General features: G+C 34.2%; 1 protein-coding gene and 1 long non-coding RNA gene across 2 annotated transcripts; one reads left to right on the forward strand and one right to left on the reverse strand.

Moving 5' to 3' along the window:
• Positions 1-4,642: 4,642 nt before the first annotated feature.
• Positions 4,643-5,530, reverse strand: LOC122307389. The gene is made up of 2 exons (XR_006241749.1): positions 5,103-5,530; positions 4,643-5,025 (listed from the first exon to the last, which is right to left on the reverse strand). It is a non-coding gene; the product is annotated as an uncharacterized LOC122307389 (long non-coding RNA).
• Positions 5,531-7,826: 2,296 nt separating this feature from the next.
• On the forward strand, positions 7,827-12,221 carry LOC122307390 (vesicle-associated protein 4-2-like). The gene is made up of 7 exons (XM_043120258.1): positions 7,827-8,506; positions 9,377-9,447; positions 10,202-10,283; positions 10,434-10,552; positions 11,437-11,514; positions 11,645-11,764; positions 11,872-12,221. The coding sequence occupies exons 1-7, from the start codon at positions 8,251-8,253 to the stop codon at positions 11,929-11,931; spliced, it is 786 nt and encodes a 261-aa protein (XP_042976192.1). The 5' UTR covers positions 7,827-8,250; the 3' UTR covers positions 11,932-12,221.
• Positions 12,222-21,048: the final 8,827 nt, after the last annotated feature.

Below are 21,048 nucleotides of genomic sequence, written 5' to 3' on the forward strand. Positions count from 1 at the left end.
CTTTCAGCCATGATTTTTCACTTGGGATGAAATCTCTAATGCCAAAAATGTAACACTCTTGTATTAATGCTATAATATATATTGTATTTTTTGTAAAATCTATATAAGGATTGACAAAAATAGTAAAGGGCTCACTTCTAAGCTGAGTAAAATGGAGGGGAAGAACGGAAAGGTAGTAACTATTTTTTTTTTCATAAAATCTGGCATAAAGAACATTACGTACAAACTGTGCCCATATAAAGGCTAACACACGAGAATTATAAACAACCAAGATGCCTTTTCTAACCCTTACTATACAACAACACAGTAACATACACTAATAAATAGGCTGACTAGTCCACTGGACTGAAAGTTAAATAAAGGACTATTGAAATAACAAAACCCAAATCAGATAACAAGACTCAATATGTAAATGACCCATTACAAACGTCCGGCCCATTGGTCTAGCTCCCACTTCAGAAGACAGAACGCTACACTTCGTCCTTCACTTCCATCTTCTAGATTTGAACGGTAACTGAAGTGTGACTCTCTCTCTCTCTCTCTCTCCGTGACATAATCAGGCCATAATCACAAACAAAACAGAGAGAAAAATAAATTCTCATGAAAAATATGTTTGGACAGATGAGATAAAAATTAAAAATTGATTAAAATATTATTTTTTAATATTATTTTATTTTAAAATTTTTTAAAAAATATGCTATAAAAAAATTAAAAAAATTAGAATTATTCACGAAACTTCACGTACAACCAACCGTTCGCGGCAATACGAGTTCACTCACCAAAACAAATGCGTAAAATTCAATATATATGCAATCTGATCAATCCAGAATTTATATTTTCATTCAGGATTCAAAATCAAAAGTATACATCATTTGTAATTATATATTCTGATACCAATTGTTATATATATTTAACGTGAAACTTTAATTTCAAAAGTGATTTTTGACAATCTATGCTCTACATTAATATTGAATCTAATGAAATTACATAAAATAGAAAACGTATCTATGTTATGGTAATTTGATGAGAAGTTATTATGATAATAAGAGAAGCTAGGATCACTCGAATAACCTGACATTTGAGTATCTCACCATGGTTAAAAGCATAATTATGTTATAAGTGAGAACTATTAACCCTCTTAGTATTTAAATAGATTTCCTAGCCACCATAAGAGCTAGATGTATTTGTATATCATTATAATTCATTAATTAATTAATTTAACTTAGGCAAATATGATACTATTAGAAGTGTGGAGTGTGTGAAACAACTTATAGAATTAAATTCTTACAACACCACCAATGCCCAAGTCATACAAGAGATTTCTAGCTCATTAGCCTTAAAGGTATCCAAAACAAGATGTTCAATCCAACATAGAGGAAGAATGGCTAATGATGCAGCTCATACTTTGGCAAAATTTGCCTAGCATCTAGAAGACTTGATAGTTTGGTGGGATTCTTTCCCTAATTGTATCTCCTAATTATTTGGTTTGATTCATTGATGTGAGTGGAGTTGGTTTATGAATTAATGAAAGTATTTTCTTATTAAAAAAAAAATATCCAAAACAAGAATAAAATGCACGCCTAGGTCTTCCTATTACCTTTGGGAAAAAAACATCAAAAACAATTCTCTGTACAAAGGCTTCGACATAATTGGTCACCACAAACTGGAAATCCCAGAGGCACACACAACTTCAACCCATTTGTGTTTCTCTCTCCAAATGCCATTTTCTTACTACCAAACTTCCAGCCATCTTCCCGTTTCTTCCACCTAGAGGGGGTTGGAGCTTCGTCTCCTCCCTCCCTCCTCCTATCCTGCCAACATCGGAACTATCTATAGGTTTTTTTTTTTTCCATTTTTCCATAATTTTCCATTCGTAGCACCAAGATGCGCCAATCTACTACCTATCAACCTCCTACGACCACCATGTGCCCTACATAAACTCTTCAATTGCTGATCTGTCAGAAAGTGGAAGAAAAATGATCAAAAGAGCAGCGTGTGAACCTCACACGTGGCTCAAACTACACATGAAACTCACACGCCACCATACCAGGGAGAGTATGCCACGGTTATGTGTGGCACTACTAGAATCGGTGGCTTTAGGTCTCTCAAACCAACCATCACCTTATTTACAAGAGTGGCGCGTGAATGACATGTACCTCCACATCCAGTGACATTCCTATGCCAGCATATTGACTCATCTTCCTGTTGTTATTTTTCTATATTCCCGCTTTCCCTAACCAATGATCAAGATAAAGTGGTCGTAAAAGTTTCCTACAGCCATTCCAAACAAACAAGATGCAGCACACATCAATTCACTTTTAGTCGTAGTCTTATAGTCTGTTTACAAGACTATGCAAAAACCACTTCAAACTGCTTCCCCTTAGTGGAAAATGGGTGGAAACTAATTTTTGGCTCCAGATGTCTTCCCCTCCCCCCCCCCCCCCCCCTTTTCTTCCCCTCCCCTCCTTGTGTTGCATTTGGTTGTTTTGGGATAATTGTTGGGGACTCTCACCCCAGTGAATCTAGTATCTTGTAATTATTTAGTTTATCTATGAATTTGTTTACTTGAGAAAAAGAAAAAAAAGGTAGGAAATCCGTACCTTTCCCCAGGTTGGCAAAACCTCATTAAGTAGATAAATTATGCTCTAAATTAATATCGAATTTAATAAAATTACATAAAATAAAAAACGTATCTCTCTTATGGTAATTTGATGAAGAGTTATTCTGATCACAAGAGAAGCTAGGATTACTCTAACAAACATACATTCGAGTGTCTCTCCATGGTTAAAGGCACAATTATGTTATAGGTGAGAACCCTCCTAACTCTCTCAATACTTAAATAGATTTCTTGACCTTCATAAGAGCTAGAACAATTTGTATATCATTATAATTCATTAATTAATTAATTTAATTAGGCCAATATGATCCTATTAGAAGTGTGGAGTGTGTAGAACAACTTATAGAATTAAATTCTTACAACATCACCAATGCCCAAGTCATATAAGAGATTTCTAGCTTATTGCTTTTAAGGTATTCAAGAATAAAATGTCTTCCTATTACCTATGGGAAAAAACACCCAAAAAAAATATCTATGCAAAGGCTTCGACAGAATTGATCACCACAAACTAACAAGTAAGAAATCCTAGAGGCACACACAACTTCCTCCCATCTGTGTTTCTCTAGATGCCATTTTCTCTCTATCAAACTTCCGGCCATCTTTCCATTTCTTCAGCCCAGAGGGGGGTGGAGCTTTGGCTCCTCCCTCGCTCCTCCTATCCTACCAACGCCAGAACTATCTATAGCTTCTTCTTCTTCTTCTTCTTCTTCTTCTTCTTCCCAATTTTTCTGTAATTTTCTGTTTGTAGCACCGAGATGCGCCAATCTACTTCCTACCATCCTCCTACGACTACCCCAATAGGCTCTCTAGTCGTCGATCTATCGAAAGGTGGAAGAAAAATAATCAAAAGAATGGCGCATGAGCCTCACATGTGGCTCATCCTGCACGTGAAACTCACACACCATTGTGCCAGGGAGAGTATGCCGCCGTCATGTGTGGCACTGCTAGAATCAGCTGCTTAGATCCAACCATCACCTTATTGACAAGAGTGGCACATGAACCACATGCGCCTCCACAACCAGTGACAATCCTATGCTGGCATATTGACTCATTTTCCAGTTGCTACTTTCCTATGTTCTCGCATTCCCTAACCAATGATCAAGATAAAGTAGTCATGAAAGTTTTGTACATCCAGTCCAGACAAACAAGATGTAGCACAAATCAATTCACTGTGACTTTTAGTCATAATATTATAGTCTATTTACCAAACTATGCAAAAACCGCTTCAAGCAGTTTTTCCTCAATAGGAAATGAGTGGGAGCCAATTTTTAGCTCTGGATCTCTATTTTTTTTTTCTTTTTCTTTTTTATTCATCTTGTGTTCCATTTGCTTGTTTTGGAATGATTGTTGGAGACTCCTAATCCATTGAATCTAGTATTTTGTAAGCATTAGATGAAATGAGATAAGATGTTTTGAATAGTAATAAATAAAATATTGTTATAATATAATTTTTTAATATTAGTTTTGTATTGAGATTTGAAAAAGTTAAATTGTTTATTATATTTTGTATAGAAATTTGAAAAAGTTGTAATGATTATATGAAATGAAATGAGATGAAATTATTTAATTTTGGTTAACCAATCCAAACCTTAATTTATCTATGGATTTGTTTGTTTAGAAAAATAAAAAAATAAAAAAACAAACAGGCAATCCGTACCTTTCCCCCAGGCTGGCAGAACCTTATCAAGTAGATTAGTGGCAAGTTTCAATCCCCTCTACCAATTCTCTTCACCTTACAAAGTAGTTCTTTTGACTCTGTTAAACCAAAAGTACCACTACAAGGCTTAGTGTAGACAACGCAAACAGTCCAACGGATCTTGACTAATTTCCTTTGCAATCACGAAACTAAGTACGATTGGGAAGATCCCTCCAATTATTCCCTGATAAACATAAATAATGGACACTCGGCACATCAGGAAAATTCTTGGCAAAATCAGCTTCTGCTGCCACACTGAACTCTCCCTAAACCTATGGCTATGATTAACAATTTTTATTTTTAATGCAGGATTGGAAGCAACTTAAATCAAAACAAAAGTACTCTTTCTTAGGTTCCAATATACTGGACTTAAATGGAGACAATCAAGCCGGCCAGTGTGTTCTTCTTTGTATGGATACAAATGAAACTTGATCCAGCAGCCAAATCAAATTTACAAAGAGAAGATCTCCATCCTAGTACATCAGAAAGTAAAAACTAAAGTCAAAAAATAAAAAAGAACATTGCAACAGTTATGAATTGCATTGAGTTACTCTTCTTTGATCTAACAGCCCAAAATTCAGTTATTTCAACTCAACCAAATGATCTTTCAAATTGGCCAAGACTCTCCAGTTTATGGCAGCTTTTCCTGACTGGTCTCCTCCTCCAACATTGGGAAGATACTAATAGCCAGAACAAGTCATATCCATTCTTCCTACCCAAAACAAGGGGAAGAATCCTAAGTATTGGAAAGTACAAAAGATCTAAAGAAATCAGAACTTATGTACGCACTCAGCTGCAGAACGAGCAGAGCCTCCAAGCTTTGATAAATTGGTAGCACATCCTCTACCAAAACTGCCCCTTGCTTGCTTGCTTTCTACAGTGGAAAGAACCTCCTGCAGATACTGATCTTGTAACTGACTTTGTGAAACATCTGTCATGATATATATTTACAGCGTGCTTGGAAAACAAATCCCCACCAAGGAAAAGGTTATGCTATGCCGCCTTATCTTTTGAATTATCATATAGAATGACTAGGGCAGTAAATCACCTAGAAGAAATAAGCTCATGGGCCCAGCATTCAGACAACAAAATGAGACCAGGGGAAAAGAAAAGCGACTTTATCCAGAGACTGCTGGATTACGCCCTAACAACTTACTAATTGCCCCCAATGTCTTGGTAGGTTACATTATTGCCTATCAACAATAATTTATATGGAAAAGGAGTGATGCCTTTTGCAAGAGGGCCACATGGGAGTATCAGTGGCCATTCCTATGTGGCTGGCTATCTTTAATTAATGGCACCACAAAGATCAGGTTCTAATGTCAAACTATCATAACATATCATGCTCTTCCATCATGCTCTCTAATTATATAAAAAATTAAAGGATATGGTCCATTCTTTAAGCAAAAACCGAATCTTTCAATGAATAAACAGAAATTGGAAAGTAAGAGTTGGAAGATCAGGAGGAAAAGAATGGCAATTGTTTAAAATTAATGAACCCCCAAGGCTCACACTTTCATTCCTTTAGATTTTTATTGGGACAAGTTGGTTGTGCATATTGATTCTGTACTCTCTATTCTCAACATTATTAGTTTCTGTAGTGGAATATATAGCATTCTCTGTTGATGAAAAATAATGACTGATATTTCAGTTCTCAGAGAAAGACATAATTAGAAAACGTTTTCAGATGTATCACTTTATCATCATTATTTTTAGATTAAGAGTATTGGAAAATATATGTACTGCATTCTTTAAAATAAGGATGAAAAGTCATGTGTACATGGAAAGAGAAGAAGAAAGATCCAAGTTCCAACTTTATAGCCTGAACCAAATACAATCAAAACATTAACATACAATCAAATTTTAGAACATAACCGTCAAGGAATATATTGACATGCTTATTGTCAATCATATACTGGCGGATATGAATCAAGGTTCAACAAATTTGTTCGATTGGATTTTTTTGGATCGTTCACCAAAGCCGATTCAAACTGATTCTAGCCGATTTCAAACTGAGTTGAGCTAATTACAACCGATTCAAGACTTATTTTTTAAGTTGTTTGATAACTGAGGCTTTTAAAAAAAAAAAAAAAAAATTCTTGTACAAAAATATGATAGAACTAAACATATATTAGCTTTATCATTATTGATTCAATAAAAATCATAGAAAATTTGAAAGATAAACATGTAGTTTGTTATTTTCTTCAATTGATAAATAAAAAAAAAAAAAATTCAGGAGATGAATGAATATTTTGTGTAAAATTTGTGGTTGTGCTTAAATACTTCATTTGCCATTTGCTTGTAACTTAATATCTTTATCTTCCTCGTATATGAGGCAAAAAAAATATTGACAATTGAGGTTAAATAAATGAATTACATAAACTAATGAGATTCACATGATATTTTTATTGAAATTTGTCAATAGTTTATACTTTTCTATGCATGATATTAAATGCTTGAATTGCTTTGTCTATGATTTTAAATAATTTATATCAATATTGAATTAATAGATCCAAACTTATTATGAATTGCCCGATTCAACTTGTTGAATCTTCCAATTCATTGAATCGGTCCATACCCGATTCTGATTTTTCAAGTTACGATTCTTCTAAAGATCAATACTTGGGCTTAAAATGACATAAATAAATACATAAAGCAGATCCCGCAACATTTATCAACATTTAATGTTGTTTGAGAAACTCACTCGGGTAATTATAAATATTATGAAATCCGTTTTATGTGTTTATCTTTCTCTATTCTAAACTTTAAAATTAAGATAAAAATTTCAGAAGATTTAAATTCTATTTGGGCTATTAAAGTTTATATGTATGTTCACGTATTATATCATGCCATGTCAATGTAATAAATTAATCCATAAAAAATAGAAATTAAGAATTAAAATAAAATTAAGAACTAAAATAAAGTTAAATATTAAACTCAAAATTTTTTTAAAAAAAAGGAGATCTTATGAATTCCTTCGTTAATCAAAATTAAAAATTTTATCTCATCTCACGTTATCATTATAATTTTTTTAAATTTTTATATAAAATATAATAAATAATTTTATTTTTTTAAATTTTAATATAAAATTAATATTAAAAAATAATATTTTATTTATTACTATTTAAAATATTTAATATGATATTATAAATGAGACATAAAGCAACCACTTGGGATTCCCAGACGAAAGTAGACATGCCATCCCTCGTAGTATGGAGGTCGCAAGCTGTCAAGCACGAAATTAGACATGCCTACTAAACCCAGACGAAATTAGTAGAGAGGAAGGGTCACCAGTCCACCCTTCACCCTGTAGTTGGGTGTGTGGCTCTTTAAGGTGCCTCATGGCTATCAGACTAGCTGGCAGGCACCATTGGGGGCGGGAAAGTTGGTCCCTTCTCAACCTAATGGCCCCCATCTCTTTGTGTGGTGGCAACCAACCTATGACATCTCAGGACATTTTGTTTTTATTCCATACAGGTTTAGTAGTTTTTTATTTTAGGCAGTTCTTTTCATTGTTCTTGTGACGATATAATATTTTGGCACTGGAAAAATGATATTTATAGAATTATTTTACATTAAAATTATATAAAAATAAGAGATTTTCTTCTCAAGAATCACTTTGTCATTCGGGCAAACCGGGTGGAGTGATAGGATAGTTTTTGCAACAAGGAACAACGTAAAACAAACCATCTCCAGAACCAAAAAGTAACCACCGGAATTTCCGACATATCAGAAAAAGCGTAACGAAAGAACATACACAGCTGAAAGGTCATTTTCCGCCATGTGGTAAAGAGCTTTCCCGTCAAAAGCAAGTCTTGTTTCTCAAGCTCATGCGCAAGTTCAAACAAAAACAAAATCCCATCTTTGTAAGCAGCTCCGACGAGAGATCGAGGTCCAGACCCAGATACTGGTGGGGGTCTGATTTCCCTGTGTAGAAATGGCTGTTGATAGTGAGAAATCAGCTACGGATGGAAAGATTTGGAGTCTTTGCAAAATGCCGTTTTGGCAGGCAAGCATTGCTTCCTCTTCTTCTTCATCTGCCTCTGCTTCGGTTTCTGGTCTGAGTCACACTCATCATGCTGTTGAAAGTTCGAGCCTGCATTCTTCGAATGCCGTTTCGGCTATGGCCAAGTCTCTGCTTCCGACTCGAAGAAGGCTCCGACTTGATCCTCCCAACAAGCTCTTCTTTCCCTGTAAGACTGTTGTTTTTTTTAGTTCAGTTTCTGTTCTGGGGTTTTATACGAATTTAGTTGTTTTGGGGGTGTGCTTTACTGTTAAAATTGTTGAACTTTGATCTGGGTCTTATTTTCTTTTTATTCCGTTCATGATTTTCAATTTTTTGATCTAGACGAATTCATTTGGTAATTACGAATCTGGGTCTTGTTTGATGAGTCTCTGGAACTGAAATTCTTTGTTGCGTGGACAGTATGTCTGTTTTACAAGGGATTTATTTATACTTCTGAGCAAGCTTTTAGAATTGCCTTCCACTTTATTCTCGAATTCTGGTTCATTCATTGGTATACCAAATAAAACTTGAAAAAGCAAATTTGATTAATTTGGCGACTGCTGATATGGATCGTCTTAGTTTGATCTCTGGAAATGCGATTCTTTTTTCTATTGGTTAGTTTCCATTGCGTGATTCATAGGTTTGAATGAGTTACAATTGTTAGAACTGCCATAGACCAATATGTCAGTTTGGAGTGCGTGGCTGGATAGGTGGAATCGTTTGAAATCTGGGTTTTCTTTATACAGTCTGTACAAGTGAAATCCTCTGTTATTGCAGTTTTTTGTGTTTTTTCAATATATATTAATTTGTGGCTAAAATGCATGTTGATGACTGAATTGTTTTGATTAATTATTAGGACTTGATTTGGGTTTCCTATTCTTGCATGTGATTTATATCTCGACTAAATTCATCGAAAGCTTCAGCTGTAACTATATTACACCGGATATTTTGTTAATAATTGGTAGCAATAATGTTGAATAAGTTCCTCTGCTATTGCTATTTGTAATTTTTTTTATTTTTTTACTACCCATTTCATCGAATTCTGTTCCACATGAAGATGAGCCTGGAAAGCAAGTCAGGAGTGCCATTGGGATTAAAAATACCAGCAAGTCTCCTGTGGCTTTCAAGGTAGGTATTTTTTGCTGTTGTTTTTCTTTGCCTTTTTACATAGTATTTTTTTTTTCTCTTCCTTTAGATGCTTGCCTGTGCTGCGCAGTCACCTATGCATATGATAACCAAAATATATGTTTTAGAACCTCACAACTGACTGTGACTAGGCAATAAAGAATTCAATTTTTGATCAGCACCTATCATATTGGAACGACGCTCACTGAGGGAAATTTATGTTCGCCATAATATGGAAGAATGAATTTTTGCAATTTTTAGCAATTGATGTTCTGTATTGATAAAATGTATGTTTGCCATAATAGTTGCATAAGATCAGTGCAATGTCTCTGAAAAACTAGGGTCAGAATTTGGATGCCAGACCATGGTAAGATCTCGTCTGTATTTTCCACACCCGTTTATAAATTCTGTGCTACATTTTTCCTATACAAGTTGTGAGAGCTATTGCTGTCATTTAACAATGCTTGAATTTTTCTTTTACCCATTAAAAAAAAGCTAGACTTTTGAGATAAGATAGGAAAAGAAAGTATTACTGCAGATCCTGCCCTTTTCTCCCTCTCTGTTATTATTGCTCTTACATATCTTTTAAGAATTTATACTACCACTGGGACAATCTAACAAGTGACCTTGGTTGTTTTAAGGCATTACTGCAGATCCTTTGTCTTCGTGTTTTTCACTTTTATTATTGTTTTAGACATATCTTGTAAAAATTTTCACTATCACTACAACATTTAATGAGTGACCATGGTTGTTTTAGTTCCAAACAACTGCACCAAAGAGTTGTTATATGCGTCCTCCTGGTGGTATACTTGCTCCCGGTGAAGGTATAATTGCAACAGGTAAGTCAACCTTCTTGATCTTTTCTTGTTGAGCCCTTCTCCCTGCCCTTTTCTTTCTTCTGGCATTTGGTACTGTCTCACCACATTTGTAATGCTATTCTGCACTTGATTAAATTGTTTCCTCTTCTGAATTTTTTACTCGGGCGACAGTTTTCAAATTTGTTGAGCCGCCAGAGAACAATGAGAAACCAATAGATCACAAGAGCAAGGTTAAGTTCAAAATCATGAGCTTAAAGGTGAAAGGTGAAATGGACTATGTACCAGAACTGGTATATCTTGCAGGCCCTCAAGACTGAAATTTACTGTAGATATAATTTACTCTCAACTTCTCGTGTCTGCTTGGTATACAAACTCATGCAGTGCCTTGATCCTGTTCTTCATATTTGCATTATTATATGTATCATCATTGAAATGCTAGGTCAGTGGAACCAATTAGTATGGAAGTTGGAACTGCATTTTATGTTCATTGCATTTATTGAGTCAAACTTTCCTGAATTTTTACATTTCCTGGAAACCAAATAAGTAGAGAAGATAACAAGAAATGTATGTTTTTGAAATCTTGAGCACGAAGTGATGGTTTAAATATCATTCTCTTTTGACAACCAGGTGGATTTTGCATGTTGGCGATGGGCCAAAATTAGGAGCTTTATGCCCATGTCTATGGCCCCTTTTACCTTGCATTCTCTAGTTTATTTACAGCATGTTCTTGTTCATTTGAATTCTTTGACATTGTTTATATATGTATATATATATATATATTTTGGCATGTGTGACATTGCTGTGCAATTTATTTTTGAACTTTCCTGATATCATTCTCAAAATAATAGTCCTCATTTAAGTCTTGAATAATTTGTGACATGAAATATCTTTCGCATGCATTACGAAAATTTAACCTCATTTTAATTATGATGATTATTATAATCGACTTATTTTTTAAGTGTTCAAGTAAAGGTAAAGTTTAATATTGAGCATATTCTGTTATCAACTGGACTTTCGTGTTTATTCTGCAAAGCTTGGTTCGAATGACATCTGTGCACCTTTTTTTCTTTATTACAATTCAAGACCACAGTGCTTCATTTTTTATTTTCTTTTCTTTTTGATGCCATGCTATTTAGATGTTGAATAAAATGTGTTATATGACACTTCTGTGCAGTTTGATGAGCAAAGGGATCAAGTAGCTGTTGAGCAAATTTTGCGGGTAGTTTTCCTTGAACCCGAACGGCCTAGCCCTGTAAGTAGAATTGGAGTATGTTTAGTTTTTCTTGAGCCACTCTTACCTTCTAAGTTTGCTTGCGTTGTTAATTCTGTTCATAGAAAAAAAAACACAATGTTTGGATAAATTTAACCTTCCTTTTGTTAAGGCAATGGAAAAACTTAAGCGACAGCTGGCAGAGGCCGAGGCTGCACTTGAAGCACGCAAGAAGCCTCCAGAAGACACAGGTCCTCGAATTGTTGGGGAAGGACTTGTTATAGATGAATGGGTGAGGCAATAAATAATTAGGGGATTCTCTCTTCAATCTGATTGGCCTTCTATGATCTTTGTTTTGCATAAATCTGACAGTCTGCCATCCGTTTCTCTTGTTTGCAGAAAGAACGGAGGGAAAGATACCTTGCCCGGCAGCAAGTTGAAGGGATGGATTCAGTGTGAAGTACTTTCAGTTCCTCATGTTTTGTGCAATTATTTTTCTAGAACAGCTCTATATTGTGATCTTGAGTTTCTCATCAACTGATCTCTAAGTGGTGGTAGAGACCAGCAAGAGGGGCTGTGAAAATATAATATGGAAGCATCTCTGTTGTCATAGATGTGAGTAAAATTGTATTTGGTTTAAGGTAATTGATTAAGGGTCATCCCAATTACTTGTAGAAAGCAGGATTTTAATTAGAATTGAAATTGTTACTTGTTGAAGAATGAATATATTGCCCTTGATTTTATGCAAACACAACCCCTTTTATTTACCTTTTATTTTCCAAATTATTTTGCTCTGTAAGTCCCCAATTTGAGAAAATGATACCATTTGTGGCTCTTGGATGAAACCTCAGATGTATAACTTGTTTTGTTTTTCCCGGAAAAGAGAAGGGACTGTAGGTGTTGTTTCGAAAATAGATCTACTACTTCAGAACGCATCTTTTCATCTGGAATTGTTTTTTCAGCCTAAACCTGAAAATTTTCATTCAGCAAAAACTCTGCAGAAAGTTAAATTATATGTGCAACCCAATTATCTCTTATAAGGGTTGCCTATGCTTGTAAATATATCAATAATATACTCGCAGTTCCATACCTTCTTTGTCTTTTGAAAATGAAAAAGATTTGGAGCTTGGAGGGATTCCCTGAGGTTTATAGCTTATGCTACCACAAAAACATCTTATCCGACTGGCAACTCACGCACTACATGTCGCATTCATTCAATGTATCAATCTTTGGAAGCATTGATTCATTTGTCATATGATGCATGCCCATACCATGCCCACGATTCCGTGTACTAAATGCTAAAACTTTTTTTTCCTCACTGTTATAGTCTTCCATTTTCTGTCCTTTCAGTCCATATTCCCCTCCAATCTGTTTGCTTCAGTCCCCTGTTTTCAGGGGCCCCAGTTTACGCGTTATCATTAGACATGGAGGATGATAACGCTTAAAAAATAATAGAATTCAAGAAGATCGAATCCAGCCATGAAAAGAAAACTTGGCGTTATTTGTCCCCATCAAAGTGACAACGGCTATATACCCAACTCTCTGCTGGCATATCGACTACTTTAAACAGATTAAGGGATACCAGAAGGATTGTGATTTGATTATTTGGTTTGACAGCCTCAAGTGGGCTAAAATGCATAGTATAATATTCTTTAATCTGTTAAATAGTTGGAATTGAGGTCACATCTAGATTTTGATCCAGATTTGGTCCTGATATTTTTTTTCTGCAAACTATAAATTAACATCCCAAGTGTCTACCGGATCTCCGTAGTTTATGTTAATTAACTTATTGAGATATAGCCTCCTGAACTTTGGGACCTACTTATTGGCATAATGCTCATTGGTCTTTGTTTCTATCCCCAATGAAAGCAAAAGGCAGGAATTAATAATGAGAAAGTGCTATGTTTATAAAGACAATTACAAAAAGAAACTTAGTGCTATGTCATCTAAACTCACATTAATTTGTAAAGTAATGTTTATTATTCATTAATAATATAGCAAGTTGGCATCCTATCAAAATGTAATGATTTTGCTGCAATTTTTTATGGCCCTTTTATTTTCTTGTAATATTTTTATCATTTTCAATTGAGAAACTAATCACAAAGTGATTGCACCAAAATAATCTCATGTGGCTTGATGTGATTTATCAAATTATAAAGTTAGTTTTATTATAAAACAAATTTGATGGGTTACATAAAACTACATTAGTTTGTAAAATTAATTTGATATAATCCCTTTGTAGTTATAGCAATACTCCTTTTCAACTAGCCTTCACTGGGTTATATAAAAAAGTCACTAGAATCTACCAATATATTTTCAACTATGCTTTATTTAATAATAAGGAGAGAGAGAGAGAGAGAGAGAGAGAGAGAGAGAGAGAGAGAGAGAAGTTTAAGATCTTACCTCCTAAACTACTTGAACGGTGTTGGAAACTTGGATGGAAGCCAATGGATAGGAGCAACTCACTTTCTTTGAGGAATCATTAACAAAAAGAATAATTGAAACAGGACCTGCCACTTTTGTCTTCTCAAGTGGGGATTATATCAAGAGCACATTTTCTTCTTTTTTGATCTTCATTTCTAAAAGCCAAAGGTTAATAATGCTCTATATAATAATATATTTGTTGAGAATACAAGACTATCGAAGCACTAGCAATGTGGAATAAAGGTTAATATGACCATTTCCATAGCTGATTCTCAGCTCATCATCAATCTTTTAGAATCCTTATACAGATTAAATTAGATTAAATAAGCTCTAAAAATAAAAAATAATCTATGCACTCGCTATAAAGAAACCATTATCTAATACAAATTATCTCTCTCACTTTACACAAATGGCCCATCAAAGTACCCGAGAAAAGAAGAGAAAGCAAGCAAGGTGGTACAGGAAAATATCTTTTCCTCCCCAACTTTAGAGGACTTTATGGCTTTTGCCAATTATTTCTCACTAACTTTCTTTAATGTGAATAATATAAGACCAGAATTTTATAAATAAAAATAAATAATTTATAAATAATAATAAGATAATTTGAATTAAATATTTATTAATTTTTTTTAAAAAGAGAAAAAAATTTAAATTAAAATATTATTAAAATATAATTTTTTTTTAAATTTAAATGATTTATTATTTGGTATTTGCAAATTTAATAATGATTAATTTAAAAATATTTATTTTTTTAATGATTTTTAAAAATAAAATAAAATAAAAATTATGTCTAAACGTACCTTTAAAATAGAATAAAAAATCTAAACAATTTTTTATTATTCACACAATCTCTACACATCATTTTTTTTTTTAAATTTCTTTTATTAAATATTTAATATATATATATATTTATATATAATGAATAAAAAATTTAATTAATTTAAGAAGAATTTAAAAAAAATATTAAAAAATTAATAAATTAATAAAAAAAAATGTGGTGAGTGAAGTAACATTTCTCAAAGAGACGAAATTCCATCCCATTTTCATTCATCCGCAAGCTATTTTCTTGGGACAACGACCTCAGTCGTGTTAAAACAAAAATGACTCCAACGAGGAAGTTAGAAAATAATCAAAATCATCTGTAGGTGTTTGCCAAACGATAAACGACTTCTCAATCTTATAACTTTTTAGGAAAGTCTTACAATTAAAAGCTTTGCACTGAAAAGGTTATATAACCCACAAAAATTCCGAACAGTTACGGAGAATCCTAATGTTCAATTTTGGAACATTAACGTTATCTAAGAATCGAGTTTCTCAATTTTGAATGTCACCAATAATTTCACTAGACATTTAAAACCCAAGAGATCCTGACTTTGCATTCTGTCAGACTTTTACCAATTTGTAGACTTCATCATTTAAAATCAGGTTTATTGAAAAAAAAAAAAAAAAAAAAAAGAAAATCCTCTAATTTCGGACTCTAAAGATGGCAAGGGCCATTTAAAGAGTAGAAGTTTATATGAGTATGTCACCAGCAAAACCCAACAGATTTCAGAACCAGAGAGAGAATTCACTGATATATATACTGCTTTCTTGTTTCTATACAAATTTACGAGATTAGTGATTACATCCATACATCTCATCCTCTCTCCGAATACTCTCGACTCCCCTGCCAGATCTGTCCCGAGTCCATACCTATCCTACTCGGTCGCCCCCGAGTCACCCACTACTCCCGACTTCCGGCTCGAATTTCAGATCATTTCGCCACGCCTCAGCCCAGGCCCCAACAGTTGAAGTACATGACCCGCCGGAGAGACTCTTCGGCCTGTCTCTTCCTGTCTTCGATGTCCGAACTTCCCAAAAACCCGTCTAGATCCGATCCGACCATGCCGGATAGTGGCCGTAGATCCGAGGAATCGTTGTTTCCGGAGAAGAACTTCCTTCTACCGAGTTGAAGGGAATTAGCCCCGGATTTCAATTTATGCCCCTGATCTGCATGGCCTTGCACAACTGCGACGCTCGCAGCCATCCAAACGCGGTTCAGATAGTTCATTCTTTTTTGTTTTTTTTTTTTTTTTTTCCCCGTTTACTCTAGAATTTGTTGTTTGGTAAATGGGTAGTTTTGCCGTGCGGTAGGAAAGTGGGGAAGGAGAGGTGTATTTATAGGGGAAGAGGAGAGAGAAGGAAAGGATTGGGAAAACCAGAAGTAGTTTTTCAATGGTTGTTTAGAGTGTTTGGCGATGTGGTCGAGGTTTTCGGACTTTTTCAAAGGTGATAAAGAGAGATTTTCTTTTAGAAAGAAAAATTAAAATAAGAATAAGGTATGGAAGTTATTTTTTAAGTGTCACGTGACCTTACATTTATTTATTGATAAAAAGAAATAAAAGAATACAGGTGGCGTGCTTATCCTAAAGCACAGTCATGACTCATCTTCGTCCACCCAATTGAAGCAACTTACTTTGCACCTGTCACTTTTTAGTGGGTCTCACTGTACCTGTCCAGAAATTTTTTATTCCATCATTGTCCTGTTCCTCTCACTGTCCTTTGGTTTTTTTGGTACTTTTCTCTCAAGGATAACATTGTCCTTTTGTAGGGATGGGTCCTTGATTGGACGGATGTATTTACGATGGTTTGGACATAACTGGAACGTCTATGAAAAGACACGTGTGCATCAGGTAAGGACCTAGCCACTGGCTTTCCTAAGATCTTCCCGATGGGTTCCGTCAGGCCAGGGATGGGTATCGCGTGGGTTAGTGATGACTGATGAGTTCAACCCATTAGTAAACAGGTTTTTTTTTTTGAGAGAAGCTTGGGACCGGATGGGTGTGAAAGAATTTTTCACACCTATTAATAATAAACAGTCATGTAGCAATTTTAAGATAGGATAAAATGTACCCGCATGTATAGAATAAAAGCTCTCCCTCTCCTTCGTTCTCTCCATCTCCCTCCCCATCTTCAGTCTCCCAGACCAATAACCAGTTTTTTTTCTGTAAATTCCGTTGTGCAAAACCCATTCAAACAATTCAAAGGCAAATTTTCTTATTAGAAATCTCAATAAAAAAAAAATTACAAATCTCAAATTCCTCAACTTTCTCAGCAACCAAACAAAAAGAAAATTAAAAGTTATTAAAAAAACACTGAGAGATACCCTATCCCTCTCTTTCAGTTTGTCCCCTGAATCTCTCCCCGTCCCTCCCTCCCCCATCATCTGCACTCACATTCGCACCCGATGCCTCAATTTTTCTCTTCCTTCTCTTTGTTGTTGTACCCTCTCATTTATCCCTCCCCTTATCTTTATCTCCCTTTTTCTCGTCTCACTTGACACTCCCTCCCTTCTCATGTTTTTTCCCTCTTTCCATTTTTTTTTCAACGTTTTTTATTCTCTCACCGCTGAGGAAGTAGGAACACTAAGCTTGGATAGCTTTCAACCGTTTGTGGAGGAAATCAACTCCTGCAACAATACCAAGTATTTGGATTTTGAGAACTTAATTTTTTCTCTAGATTGTCTTGATCGATGATTCTTTATTTCGTTGACTGATATTGTGTTTTTCAAAGAGAAATTTTTTTACATGCGGGTGAAGATGGGAGGGAGACGGAGAGAATGAAGGAGAAGGAGAGCATTTGTTCCTTACATGCGGGTGCATTTCATTCCATCTTAAAATGCCTACGTGGCTGTTTGTTATTGGCCGGTGTAAAAAGTTCTTTCACACCCATCCGGTCTCAAGTTTTTCTCTTTTGTTTTTTTTAAAAACAAAGGTATATATAAGGATGGAGTTTTACTATATATAAATAAAATTATGTACTAATTTATATATTAATATTGATTTATTTATATTTAAAATTAAAATTTATTTTATTTTTAATAAAATTTATTTTTTAATCAATCATATGAAATTAGTACACAGATTAATATATAATTATACTTATAATTATATTTTTCATAAAGATGAGTTCTACCTATCGCTAAAAATGAAAATAAATAATAATAAAATAATAAATAATTTATAAATAATAAATTATTTGTATATGGTAATAAACTAAAATAATTTAAAAACAAATGTCTTGTTAGGTTGATCTAACTTTTGATTAGATTTTATCTCATCTTATTTTTTTATTATAATTTTTTTTTAATTTTCATATAAAATATAGGACTGAGCTATTATGCCACCTAGCGGTTACTGTTGGGCGTGCAGCTCAGGCCAATTTTTTTATATATTTTTAAAATATATTCAAGTATTTAAAAAAATAAAAAAAATATATCAATACATTAAAAATTACTTTTTTAATTATTAGGTAAAAATAATAATAAAAAATTTTTTTTACTGAGTGAGTGGACAAACTGGTTTTTTTCTAAAATATAATAAATAATTCAATATTTTTAAATTTTAAAATAATAATAATATTAAAAAATAATATTTTAACAATATTTTATTCAATTTTTAACTTTTATCTCAACTCACTTTCCAAACTGGACTATGCTTTTTTCCCTTTGTTTTTTCTTGTCCTTTTGTCTCAGAGAACTTCTATTTTCAGCTTTCACTTAGGGATTGCATGTGCAAACCCTTTATTAAATGAGAAAAAACATTATTTTAAAATGAATATTTTTTGTAATTTTAAAAAATTTTAAAGATAAAATTGTTTAGACCTGCATTATAATCCCCCATTGTCTCGACTCTTATTAGTGCCTAAATTTTTTTTCATCTATTTTTTTTTAAAGGTTCATCTTGACTCTTTGGAGAGGGGGGTGACTAATATTATAATGGTAATTTTTTATATTATAATCTTATTTAAAATAATACAACAAAAGTCACTATAAAACATAATTCAAGAAAAAATATAAGTATGTTCATCTCCCTGAAAATGTTTAAAGCTGTTGAAATAAACTATGAATAAATGATAATTTTCCCTCTTTAACGGACAACACAATATTTCATTTGGAATTAAGGTTGAATTGAAAATAATAAAAGATAATAGAGAAAAATGATAAGTGTATGATTTTAGAAAATACATCTTTTGACTTTAAGGGTATGTTTGGAGTTGCGGTTAAAGTTTTAAAAAGTGTTTAAACAGGCTTTAAAGCTCTTTAATGAAAAAATTGAGTTGTTTGGGTATTACATATTAAAACACTTTTAATCTCAAATAGGTTAAAAAGTATGTCTGAAGTCAAAACATCATTTCTTCAAACATATTTTTTCGGATAATACGGAACGTAATTTAAATTTTAAAAAGACTATAAATAGACGAAATACCTATACAACTTTTAAACTTTCAAGAATATGATTATAATATTTAAAAATTCAGATAATAGTAATTTCTACACCAGAAATTATTTTTTTAATTTATTTTCAAACAAATGTAACATATTTAAAAATATTTTAAATATATAGTTATTAAATAGTAAATAAATTTTTGATAATAAATTTTTTTACTTAAGTTATAAGTTAGAAGTCATAAAAGTATAATTTATATTTTTTACCGTAATTCTAAATATGCACTTAGAAATTTTGTGAGTCAACTTTGAATTAAAAAGATATAGATTGTATTAAAATGTAGGCTAAATTCTTTAGCTTTATAAAAGCTATCTATACATATTTTTATTAAATTTCTTGGAAAGACTTGTGAGTTTATATACATATAATCATAGAGTTAGACTGTTGTTATTTTGAAAGCTTTTTGAAAAGACGGGGAGAGAACTTTTGGTTTTATTATATTTTGGAGGGTTGAGAATTATCTTGAGATTTTGGAGAGAAACTTTTGGGTGCCTTTGAGGCTAGTAAAGAGAAGTTTTGAAAATTCTATTTACTTTTTTAAATAAAGTAAAATAGAATTTTTTTAGGGTATTAATTCAACAATCATTTTTTTTTAATTTAGTAATCATATTTTTAATAGCCATATTTATACTAATTGAGAGTGGCACTGTCAATGTGATTAGAATTTTTAAACTTGCATGCAATGATCTACCATATAGAAAGGGAATAATCCCTTCTCTCTAGGCAAAAAAAGCTAAAGGAAACTGTTTGAGGGAGGTGGGAGCCCCCCCTTTTCTTTTTTTTCCGTCTAGTTAGTACTAGGATGGTTTTATCAGTGTTGCTTTGTTTTTTCAGATTGATAATAAAAGTTGTGACCGTGACTAGGGCTAGGCAACCGAGCCTATTTTTTTTTGGGCCCGGTCCGAAACCCGGATAACCAAGCTCCAGTTACGGGCACCGGCCCGACAAACACTCGGGCCGGTACCCAGTTTGTAAAACCCGGGTGCACCCAGGCCGGGTACCGGATTTAAAACCCGATACCAGTACTCGGGTTTTCAAACCCTGTGCCAAAACGACGCCGTTTTGGCACTGGGTTATACAACATCCGATTCCCCCCCCCAAACAATCTGACTCTCTCTCTCTCTCTCTCTCTCTCTCTCTCTCTCTCTCTCTCTCTCTCTCTCTCTCTCTCTCTCTCTCTCTCTCTCTCTCTCTCTCTCTCTCTCTACGAATTTTCTCGAAACCCTAGCCTCGTCCAGTCGTCGCCATAATCCACATTAGGCCTCCCGTCGATCATTTTTTTCATACATTCAAAGGCAACCGCAGCATCATTTAATTTTCCAACTCTAAAATAAGCATTGATTGAAAATCTAAAGATGGGTTCGATTCGAGGGCAGGAGAAGATACTGTCGGAGCAGGGGCAGGGGTTAGAAGCCATGAACCGGAGTAGAGATCCAAGGTCGTCGAAGCGGTCGGTGATAGCAAGAGTGCGAGCCATCCATTCGAACGTAGAGTGGTCGTGATGGAACGAATCGATGGTGGAGGCCCAGTTGAAGACGTGGAAGTCGTAGTGAGTGAAAGCAGGGTGGCGGTGGAGCTTGGACTCGAGGAATTGGAGGAGGTGGGTGGGATTGAACGACAGTTTAAGATGGGCCATGAGGAAGCGGATGAGGTGGTCATGGTGGTTGGGTTTATGGGTGTGGTGCGAAAGAGTGAGAATGGGGAGAGGGGTGAGAGAGTCCGATGGTGGTGAGAGAGTCCGGGTAGAGGCTGGAACCCGGATTTCTGGGTTGTAAAAACCCGGATCAATCCAGGTTCCAGCCCGGGTCATAACAGGCTATATCCGGGCCGGATTCCGGCCCGGATTTGGAATCCGGGTTACAGGCCGGATATACCCGGATACCAG

The sequence above is a fragment of the Carya illinoinensis genome, chromosome 4 (assembly GCF_018687715.1).
Source record: "Carya illinoinensis cultivar Pawnee chromosome 4, C.illinoinensisPawnee_v1, whole genome shotgun sequence".
In the NCBI taxonomy this organism is placed as follows: domain Eukaryota; kingdom Viridiplantae; phylum Streptophyta; class Magnoliopsida; order Fagales; family Juglandaceae; genus Carya; species Carya illinoinensis.

Excerpts from the sequence above, each read along its gene's own strand:
- LOC122307390 (XM_043120258.1), top strand. The coding sequence starts at position 8,251 with ATGGCTGTTGATAGTGAGAAATCAGCTACGGATGGAAAGATTTGGAGT. Across the intron at positions 10,284-10,433 it reads TGAAGGTATAATTGCAACAG|TTTTCAAATTTGTTGAGCCG; the intron begins GTAAGTCAACCT and ends CTCGGGCGACAG. Across the intron at positions 11,515-11,644 it reads AACCCGAACGGCCTAGCCCT|GCAATGGAAAAACTTAAGCG; the intron begins GTAAGTAGAATT and ends CCTTTTGTTAAG.